Source organism: Olea europaea, chromosome 10 (assembly GCF_002742605.1).
Source record: "Olea europaea var. sylvestris chromosome 10, O_europaea_v1, whole genome shotgun sequence".
Taxonomy (NCBI): domain Eukaryota; kingdom Viridiplantae; phylum Streptophyta; class Magnoliopsida; order Lamiales; family Oleaceae; genus Olea; species Olea europaea.
The window spans coordinates 22733481-22744780 of NC_036246.1; the positions used below are offsets into that span (position 1 = coordinate 22733481).

General features: G+C 36.0%; 2 protein-coding genes across 3 annotated transcripts in view; both read left to right on the forward strand.

The window, feature by feature from the left end:
- Positions 1-2604: 2604 nt before the first annotated feature.
- Positions 2605-8248, forward strand: LOC111401529 (vacuolar protein sorting-associated protein 36). 2 transcript variants are annotated; one of them, XM_023029301.1, is made up of 9 exons: positions 2605-3277; positions 3873-4076; positions 5502-5595; positions 5727-5784; positions 5942-6011; positions 6452-6587; positions 6660-6744; positions 7719-7796; positions 7909-8248. In XM_023029301.1, exons 1-8 carry the CDS (start codon positions 2666-2668, stop codon positions 7771-7773), a joined length of 1314 nt encoding a protein of 437 aa, XP_022885069.1. In that variant the 5' UTR covers positions 2605-2665; the 3' UTR covers positions 7774-7796; positions 7909-8248. The 2 variants fall into 2 exon arrangements, with proteins under 2 accessions (XP_022885069.1, XP_022885068.1); XM_023029300.1 differs by having other exon boundaries at positions 2606-3277; positions 7719-7769.
- A 1732-nt stretch (positions 8249-9980) lies between these two features.
- LOC111400413 (ethylene-responsive transcription factor WRI1-like) overlaps positions 9981-11300 on the forward strand; it is a 3915-nt gene continuing 2595 nt past the window's right edge. Inside the window, exons 1-5 of the mRNA XM_023027831.1 lie at positions 9981-10183; positions 10318-10400; positions 10640-10648; positions 10800-10888; positions 11100-11224. Of these exons, the coding sequence (XP_022883599.1) occupies positions 9981-10183; positions 10318-10400; positions 10640-10648; positions 10800-10888; positions 11100-11224 (509 nt within the window). The remainder of the gene's footprint in view (positions 10184-10317; positions 10401-10639; positions 10649-10799; positions 10889-11099; positions 11225-11300) is intronic.

Sequence of the window (11300 nt, forward strand, 5' to 3'; positions counted from 1 at the left end):
CATGGATGATGTACTATACAAACGGAGATATTCTACACCTTTGTTAAGGTGTTTAAACAAAGAAGAAGCTCAGCACGCCCTGCAAGATGTNGTGCTATGGTCTTATCGCACCACGGAAAGGACTAGCATGAGGGAACCCCGTTCTCACTGGCTTTTGGCGTAGAGATTGTGATCAGTTGCCCCACACTCAACATATTGTTTCTCAAATCAGGAATATAAAAGACATTTGAAATAGTTTCAATATTATCATTTTTTTGTCTTCATTTGAATATCACCCTTTCCCATAAACAGTGACTTGTGAATGATGACTACCAAAGCTTACGTTTGTTCGAAAATCTTGATTTGAATGAGAAAAGAAAGACTTGTTACCACACATATGATTGCTACATCCAGTGTTAACATACCATATGTTCAGTTCCAGCTTGTTGTCACTGACCTGAATAGCCATTAGTAAGGTTTCTTCTTCTTTCTTTTCTACAAAATTTGATTTATCCCATTTTTCTTTGTCATGAGGCAATTTGGTATAACATTCAGAACGGTAGTGGCCAAAGTTGTGACATCTGTAACACTCGATTTTGGATTTATCAACTTGCTGATTATGTTTTCTCCACTTGCCTTGAAATTTTGATTCATCTCGATGCCTCCAGCTTCCATTTCTTCGACTTCCTCCTCTACCTTGACCTCGACCTCTTCCCCTTGAACTTGAGGACCCAACATAAGTGGAGGCTTTTAAGCTTGCTCTTCTGTAGTGGTGCTTTGAGTAATCTTTTGTTCATGAATTATCAAAGAACTTTGAAGTTCATTGGGTGACAGAGAATCTATATCTTTAGATTCTTCAATCGAACAAACAACATAATTATACCTTGGAGCTAAAGAACGTAGAATCTTCTCAACAATGACTACATCTTCCATCTTTTCACCATGGAAACACATTTTGTTTGCTATTTCCATAGTTTTAGAATAGTAAGTAGTTACAGACTCATTATGTTTCATCTGTAGAGTTTCAAAATCTCTTCTTAAAGCTTGAAGCTGGGCACGCTTCACTGTCGACGAACCTTGATACTTTTTCTTCATTGAATTCCAAATTTGCTTGGAGGTTTCTTTGCTAAGAATTGTTCCCAAGATTGGACGATCAATTGCCTGAAACAAGTAGTTTTTTGCCTTCGAATCTTTAAGTTTCAGTCCTTCTAACTCTGCCTTCTGTGCTTCTGGCAAAACCATCCCAACTGCTTGTTCTGGTATCCCTGAATCAACCACCTGCCTGTACTACTTGGATCTTAAAAATTTTTCCATCAGCATGCTCTAGTGGTCATAATGACCATCAAAACGTGGAATTGCGGGTTGCATGAAACTTTCAGAGGCCATTATCTTCCAGTTGTTGCTGTGAATACAACGCACTGATTTGTTATTTTGGAAATAAGGCTGCTACCCCCCTTTTTTGGAATCTTGGACTCTCTACCTTATTGGTTTAAGACTCTTAACATCAATTTCTCTCCTCCTGTGGCTCTAATACCACTGTTAAAATAGAGAAAACAGGTACAAAAATCTTGTTACAGAAAGAGAACAAAATAGATGTAAAAATGAAGACTTTATCAGAGAATTTTTTTTTGTTTTTATTCATAATGTGATTGCCTTTATATAGGCATTACAACCAACAAACTTGATAGAAAAAGCAACAATTAACCAATCTATTGTTACTTGGGCCTAAAGAACAGGTAAATGATAACCAAACAGAGTAAAATCCTAAATAATAGGACAACTCATTATTATGCTAATAAAATAAAACTATCACAGATTTGCCGAAGTAGTAGTTGGTCGAATTGATGTTGATTAGAATTGAAGTGAGGAAGTAATATCTACAATTGAAGGAGCGGACGCGTATGTTTAAGGTTTTGGAAGAAACTAATGACAAAGAAAATCTGCTGCAAGCACAGAAAAAATTGAGAGTTGTTAGAAGACATATAACATTTTTTCATAGATTTTTCATTTTTGACACAATGAATTTAAAAATTGCACCTTATTGTCAATACTGTATCTATATTATTTCTATAAATAATTCTCCGTATTTATAGAATAATTCATGCACGATTTGATCTGAGAACTAAAGATTTTTCAGGTTATTTATCTAACGTCTCTAGTCTCGTGTTGACTTACTACGAATCTTTTATGACGTCCTTTATTTGCCTTTTAATGCACAACTTAAATTTGGATTGGAACCGTCAATAATTAACATGGCTGCTAATTTATGAAAGGTGAGGTTAATAGTATTAAGAAATACAAATCACCGTTTGCGACAAGAATTCTATTTTATCATCAATTCAATCCCCGTTTATATTTTTTTCTTTTTTCTTATCAATGAATAGATCTCTTTACTTGTATAACTTAGATGTCTCGTATTTCTCAAAATGGTGATTCGATTGATGAGATTTGGTATGAAAATCGATGAGATTGATACTTAAATATTTTTTCTTAAAATGTATTGATTTTAGGGACGAAACTGCAAGAAGCAGAACCTGTGTTTCTAGAGACTCTCCAATTGAAACATTATGTAAAGAACGCGGACTAGAGCTATAATTCACTCAAATAAAGTAGAGTAGACCACCGTGTTTTAGGTTTTTTCGCGTTTGGATTCTGTATCTATTCCAACTGAATCCCAACTCGGAGCATGGCCGGAAACTTTCTTCCGGCCGCCAAACTCACTGCGAGCGGCCGCCCAGTTCTGGACTCCGGCGAAGTGGAGTGTTCTCTCCTTTCCACTGTGGACCTCCACTCTGAAGACCTCTCGGCCTTTCCACTCCTGAAATCCGGTCTTCTCATACTCACGACTCACCGTCTACTCTGGCTCTCGTCAGATTCCAACACTCCCACTGCTGTATATATACCCCTCTCCACAATTCAGCACATTTTCTCCACCAAAAAATCGATCAAGTCCATGTTCCACAGCCCAAGAATCCGATTCCAGGTTTCGACCACTCCGGAGGGACATGTCTCGGAAAAGGGACTGAAATCTTTGGTGATCACGTTGATATTGAGGGGCAAGACGGACATCGATTCGTTTTTGGGGAAATTTTGGGACGCCTGGAGAGGGCGGGCCTGGGAGACGAGTGGGTCCGCTACTGAGTCGGGACTAGGGTCTGGATCGGGGGAAGGTTCGGAGTCGCTGGCTTTGAAAGTGCCTGTGGTCGGAGTGTCAGGGATTTTGAGGAAGGAGCAGGAGATGTGGGAGAGTACTGACAAGAGCTTGCAGGATGCCTTTCAGGATTTGAATGCTCTCATGGTATGTAAAAATGTTATAATTTCCCAATTATCGAATTTAGCATTTGACTTTAGCAGATAATCAGCTGAGCCTCCGTGTTTGGTGTTAGTTTTGGAACATAGGGTGAGAAAATTGACAAATTAAGGAAGAAATGGTAAATTTTGGGTTTTGCACTTTTGCTTATCTTCATCTCAAGTGAAATGTTGTTTTCTAATCTTGATAGGAGGTACAAGGATTGATGCAACGTGCTGGTTGCTTTTTATTGATTCTTCCATTCTAAATTATCACCAGAACATTTTTATACACCATTTTATTGTGAATTATTCAAACGCTTTACATTGCATGGCCCAATGCTTAGTATTTTTGCGAACAACTCAGCTATCAGTGATGGATTGAGTGTTCTGAAACAGCCTTGGAAATGTCAAAAATATAACTCTTTTGAATTGGTATATGTATATACAACCTATTAACGTGTATGGAAACTAAAAGATGGTGTTTGATGGTTTACAAGAGGGTCTGTTAGCATAGAACGGAGAACAGACCTGTCCTCTTATACTGTGGTTTCTTCTTGTTTTTCCGCCTATGAATCTTCTGCTTTTATATTTATTAACAATAGAGCAAAGCTAAGGAGATGGTTGTGCTAGCTGAGAGGATGAGGTTAAAGCTACTGTCAGGCTCTAATAATCAGACTGGTGAAACAAACGATGATGACATGGGTACCAAAGAAGAGATGCAAGATTGGTTATTAAGTGTTGGTATTGCTTCTCCAGTTACGAAAGAGTCTGCCGGGGCTTTGTATCACCAGCAGTTATCTCGTCAGGTACATGCTTATTTTGTGGTCTCTGTTATTTTACTTATTATGTCTAAATTATACCCACCAATCTGAACCCGGATATTGAACACTGCAAGTGCATCTATTTGCACATGAGCATTTTTATATCAAACCAATGAACAGTGCAAGTACTTTAAAAGGACTTACATGTTAACTTAGCTGCAGGCAAGACAAGGTTGCAGTAACGAGCTTCTTGCCAACTGAGCATAAGCAAGGCTTAAAGACTACAGTTAGCAAACTCTGTTTGACTATTAATATGGGGGTGAAAACCCTGTGAATATTTCTAAGTAATACATAACAATTCTAGAGTGTTATTCAAAGGTAACTAATAAGTTTCCTGTCAAACACAGAAAGGATTTTCTTGAAAGTATTTGAAGGGAGTAGCCAATGCAAGTGGCGAAGTTCTTGAAAAACCAATTTAGCAACACAGAAAGGATTAATATATTTGGAACATAGGGTGACTAGAAATATATTCACTAATACTAAATACTATCATGATCTGGAACAGTTCTTAGCAACTCTAGGAGGAAGTCCATGTTCAGATCACACTAAGAGATCCGTGGGATAGAAATTGGAGAAGATAACTCACTGTTCTGTTCTTAGTTGTAATTAATTAACAGTATGACATTGTGAGACAATGTGAGCATCATCCCTTTTCAGGGAAGGTGCATAAGACTTATCTTCCATTAGGATTATGGTCTTATCCATGCTAAAACGTCCAAATAGGCTTTCAACATGCTATTCCCTTAAAACTTTACAAGAAACCTAAGTATGAGGAATGGTTAATTTAGTTCCCTTGAAAAGATAATCATTCCTAAAGTTTGAATGACTTATATTTGGGCTATTTAAGAGGTCTTTAAAAATGACAAAATCTCTGGACAATTACGATACTAATCCTTAATTCTCGCAAACCTACCACTTTATTGTTCACATTGAGGATGAAAGTGGCAACACGGCTAAGGGCACCCACAACTTTTTTCCTTAGGACAGCATTACCCAAAGAACAAATGTGTACTGTTGAGGAAACTCAAGAACAAATGTTGGTGTGACTGTGTTTGTATCTATGCTTCATGGTTTGGGATAATAATGCTCCAAAATCAAGGGAAAAAGTTTTATTTTTGTCTTATTCCTTTTCCTTTATGCCATCAGATTTCCCTTTGGTACTGAGATGAGTAAAGTTGCGTAAGCTTTAATTTTTAGCCTCATAAATAGCTAGCACAATTGCCATGTACATTACTTGATCAGTCAAAAATAAATAAATAAACAGTGAAATGAGGTAGAAAGAATTTTCCTCTTCTAATTTTCATCTTTTATTGACAGAGATAGTTTCTGCTGGTGATGTTATTTTTTGTTATTTGACTTGGGGAAGTTCTTACATTGGCTATTTGTGACTCAGTATCCATTGGTTCTTAGTTGGCAGATTTTGTCAAGAAACCACTAGAGAGAGCTGGAGGAATGATTAATCTGATAGATATTTATTGCCTATTTAATCGAGCCCGTGGCACAGGTTTTTTGTGATTTATCTATCCTATCTTTCCTTCTTCCCCCTCCACATTTGTTTTGCTGGAAATTTATGCTTTTATATTTGTGTTACTACTTCTTGCTTAGATATTATGACAGCATTGTGTTCTTGTACAGAATTGATCTCACCTGATGATTTGCGACAAGCTTGTTCTCTATGGGAAAAATTTGACACGTGAGTACTATGTCACATTGAAGTCAATCCACTAGTGTGATAGTGAAGGGAGATTATTATAACACTTAATGTAACTCTCAATCATCTGTTGTTTTTGTGAACTTGTCACAAATCCTGCACTACAGCGTTTATAATTTTAATTTTTCTCTTTGAACAGCCCAGTAATGCTTCGGAAATTTGATAGCGGTGTCATGGTCATCCAGAATAAGACCCACAGTGACGATGAGGTTATTTCCTTATATTAAATGGTTTAAGATGTATATTCATGTTTCGTTTACAGTCGTGGGTACTTTCATAATTTAAGATCAACCAGAAACAAATAGAACAATAATTTATAGATGACAGAATATGCAAGGTTACACCTTCAATATTTTATCTTTGATGAGTAAAAGATCTGAAGGAAAGAAATAGATAAAAAGAAACATTTTTGAAGAACTTCACAAGTCAAACCAGCAAATAAAACAAAGATTGAAGTACAGTATCCACGACATGTGCAAAGCACATTTCTTTGAGTAATTAAATATTGATTTTCTTTGGATCTCTTGATTTTTGAAATGGTAATGTTTTAAGCATGTGCAGTTTTGTTTGCATTTTTTTAATAGAAACTTCTCTCGCACTGTTTTAATTCCTGAAAAGAAATTAGTCAGGATCTGCTTTGGACATGTAGGTATTTTCTAGGATCAGGTCCTTGGTATTGAAGCCTGATGCTACACGAACTGGGATCAGTGCCAGTGATGCAGCGATGACTCTCGGGGTTGCTCCTGCTATGGCTAAGGAGTATCTCCTTGCAGCTGAAGGAAAAGGTACATCCTTCAGCATCATTTTGTAGAAGCTCCTAAAATATTGGAGAACCTACTCTTAAGTTCTGTTTGCAGGATTTCTGTGCCGAGATGTTAGCTCTGATGGTTTTCGCTTTTACATCAATTTGTTTCCTGAAATCAGTCCAGATGATAGATACTTGTAAGTGGAGAATCATGTCATTCACTCTATTTTCTTGCTTCACTATGTTGCACCTGGTTTTCATTTTCATTTTTGTTGAGAAACTCTCTTAGCCTACCCATGCATTTCCGCTGTGTTTTTCATTTTCATTCCCCGCTTTTTGGATAATAAGGAATTAATCATTTCTCACTTCCCATTGCATAATGCCCCTAATTGAGTTTTCACCTTTTTAAAAAGCTGACATATACGACCCGAGGAAGCTCCCAATCACTAAAGTGACATGTATATATAAAACATGTTGGAAGAGAAAAATTAAGATTAAATAATGACTGGACGTGATTGGGCAAGGAATTGGATGGTATTCAATTTCAGCCAACGTAGTGATATGTCAAATTGAGTTCCATATGCCCTATGCTAAGGGTGGCAAATAATCTGGGTTGGTGGGATTAGAAACTGAACTCAATTCTCCAGTAAAATGCACCTGATGCTAGAGTTCAGAGAGGTACTCACACCAAAAAGGAAGGCTACACAATCATCAATAAAATCAACTGATACAGTTCTCGTGGAAGTCACACTTGTTAAACTAATCGAACAAAAACAAGCGAATCAGTTCTTTACCATCTTTACTAATTTGTTTGAGTTTTTCAAAGCAAATGAAGCATCCAGACCAATGAACTTGCTTTATGTGTGTACTCGTTATTTAATCACAGTGTATGTTATAAAATGAAATATCAATGTTATATTAGGGGTGAATATCATCTCTCTTTTTGCTTGTGTATTTCAGTCGGCGCTTAGCATGAGCCCGTTTGGTATTAGGCTTTCTCATTGGCCCCCTTTTCAATTGTTAGGAGTCCAGTTGCTCATTGTTAGCAAATTTAGATGATACTTATCTATCATGAATAATTTGCCTCGAATCTTTTTAATCCTTTACAATTTGTTCAAGTCACGCCCTTTGTTCAAATATTTTGTCATAGTTTTGAATTCTACTCGTGCAGCGTGAAAGATCATGGTATCTACAGTATGTGGATCAGTGCCGTCTCTTTCAGGTAAAGTATCAGTTTACTTATTGGTAGGTAAGAATTTACTTTCCCTTATTTTGCATATGAAAGTGAATCAGAATGTTCTGTAACGAGTATCAGTTGTCGGAAAATAAGATTTCTGTTCTGAAACAATTTTTTATTTCAGTTAAGGTTGGCTTTTTTCACTGACTGTAAAGAGGTTGGCAAGAGCATTTTCTGGACAATGACAGTGGATTTTATGGAAAACAAGCTTCCCTCGGGTTGTCAAATTTACTCGGAAGCATGCAAGATACCAGAGCTTTTCTTTTTCTTATAATGGAATGGGGGTGGGCAAATTTTGTGTTTTGTATCTTCACTTTCAGGGGGTCAAAAGAAAAATGACTCTTCATATAGAAACTGGAGCCTAATCCATCATTGTAAAAATTTTAATATGGTAAATTATTTGTTGTCGTGCGACTATAAAATTGAAATTTGCTTTGATAAATGATGATGAATTTTACGCATACTACTTAGGCTCACTTTTTCCCTTTCTCAAGTGGGATTTACGAATTATTGTGCAAAACTGAAGGTAGTTCTTTAAGAAAGTGTTTTACATGCCTTCTTGGAGATTCCCACATCTAATCAGTTCGTACGATTCCCACGCCTACGCTTCGAAGATTTTGTGGCAAAGTAATTTGAGCGAAGTTCTTGTATTCAAGCTCCGTCCCATCGCCCAGAAGAAAAAGAAGATGAATCAGTTGAAGTATGTAATTTTTCTTAGTCTCCGTTTGTTTCTCATTTTTGGAAGAATGATAATGAAAAATATAATCGTTACGGGTTCCACAAAAGAGATAGAAATTCAAATTTGGTGGCTTGATGTAATGGATAACCGTCATATTTTTCATTTTAATGAGGAAAGAATGAGAACCAAACATGGGCTTAGTAACTCTTGGTTTCTCGCAGCTTACTTCTAATCGAAAATGTTCCTTTAGTTAGGCTTCTATGGGTTGGGTACACGGATAATCTTAATCTTTATCGCTCAGCTAGGCTTCGTTTCAGTTGTCAAATAAATTCTCTTCAATTCCCGCAGGTAGAAGTCTTATATCTTAGTGACCAAACCCTCGTTGGAGTGGTGTTCATGGAATACTTTCACCTCATTTTGACTCTAAATAATTATCCGTTCATAATCCATTATTGCTTAATTTGGATGTTTACTGAAGTCATTGTTGATTATTTTTCATTCTTTATTGTTGACTCGCGCATTTATTGTAGTGGCATGGAGTGATGTTATTTTTCAGTAACTAAGAAACATTGAAAAGTCAAAAAGTAACTTTAAAATAAAAATGTAAAATTTAATTAGTTTCCATTTAGCCCCCGTTTGGCTCTATTACATTTTATTACATTCAATTTTTCTCTCTTCTATTTTTAACTACACAATTTTCCGTAAAATATTATATTACATGTAAATCGAAAACTTTTCTAATCTCTACGGAATCTACTGACAATTTAACCACTTCTTCACCTACAAAGCTATAATTTAATAAATTCTCTTGGGTTTTTTTTATTTTATTTTTACTTTTCATTGTATTTAAATTTCTAGAGAGAGAAAGATATTCCAAGAAAACCAGTGAGCTGAACCAAGGCAATTGGTGGCATGCCTGTGATTTGAGCCTTTTGGCCAAGTGTTCACTTCTTGATTTACTATGGTTTAATTACCCCAACTTTAACATTACCCTAGGTCTAACATAAACCCTTTACATATAAATAAACTCCACAAAGTAAAGATAAGTATTCCCATATTTATTACATGCTAGGCATGTTTGACTAGACAAAAGCAATATAGACGGGCTCGCACGAGATATTTGTGGAAGCTCGGATGAAAATAATACAGAGATGCATACAGATTTGCTTATTACGTTGTCCGATAATTAATTTTCAGTCCAACACACCGAATATTCTCTTTAATATTTTAATGAATTTAGTTACATCGTTAATAGTGTCTAATATTGCAAACTAAAAACGAATATATCCTCCTTTTCCTTTCTAATATAAACACTAAACCAAAGCTATTAATTCTTGCCCTCCCACACACACACTTAATTGGGTAAACAACTCTAGTTGACCAGAAAACAAGCCTTTTTCTGTTGATTCTACACCAACCCACCCATCTCTCTCTCTAAGCACAAACATTTTCTACTGTGTCATTGCACTCTACACACACACACACAGAGAGAGAGAGAGAGAGAGAGAGCTTCAAATATGAAGAGGCCCCCTCCTCCTCCTCCTCCTCCTCCACCACTTTCTTATTCGTCTTCTTCTTCATCTTCTTCTTGCATCAATTCACCAAAAACCCAAAAAAAGTTAAAGCCTAAACGTATCAGAGCCAAGAAAATTCAGAATGCTGCTGCTGATTCTGTTGTTTCTACTAAATCAAGAAGCTCCATTTTCAGAGGTGTCACCAGGTAATTCAATTTTTATATATACACCTATACATACACTTGAACAGATGGAATAAACTGAATTTTTCTCTTGCATGCAAGTAATTATTTTTATAGTCATCTTTGATTTCTGAAAATAAAAATTTAATTTTTTGCAGGCACAGATGGACAGGAAGGTTTGAAGCACACTTGTGGGATAAGAGTATATGGAACAGCATTCAGAACAAGAAAGGAAAACAAAGTTAACATCTTTATTTATTTATTTATTTTTTCCCTTTTTTTGAATTAATAATAAAAAATTCAAGTGAAATCAAGGAGATCTGTGATCTTAGTTTTTTAATTTATAATCCTAGTTTAATTATTAATCATATCTTTTACAGTAATTAATTATGTCATTTGTCACTGAATTCTTGTTTTTCTGACTGTATGACTGTTGTGTTCTTGATGATGATCGCTGTCCGCGCATTTGTCGCTTCACAGTCTATTTGGGTGAGTTCAAAAGTTGCTTATATTAATTTTCTGTTCTACTTTTGATTTTGTGTGTTTTTTATTATTTAAATCTCTGTGCATGCAGAACTTTAGTCAAGAAATTTTAATCAATTATAATTGGTGTTTAATTGTTTATGTTATTTTAATATAGGTGCCTACGACAACGAGGAATCTGCAGGTCGAACATATGATCTAGCTGCCCTCAAGTATTGGGGTCCCGGTACTCCCCTGAATTTTCCGGTAACCGACTTGATTCATCAATCATATGTTATCGAGTGTTTTATTTGAATTGACATCTGGCATTCGTTATTTCGTTCATTGTGTTTGAATGCACGAATGGGAATTTATTGCATTCTCAATGTTACATGTGAGTCGCACTCTTCTATTCAAGGGATCACGTGCATCAAGTGTTCCTTTAACGGGTTTTAATGAACATTCGATGACAATGCAGCTTGAGATGTACTCAATCGAAATTGAGGAAATGCAAAGATTGACAAAGGAAGAGTACTTGGCGTCGCTTCGACGACAAAGTAGCGGATTTTCGAGAGGTGTCTCTAAGTACCGTGGTGTGGCAAGGTAACAAAATGTTTCATGTGAATTTTGTATTCAAGTACAATTAGACTCATAGTAAATCTCGTGTTTTTTTTTTTTT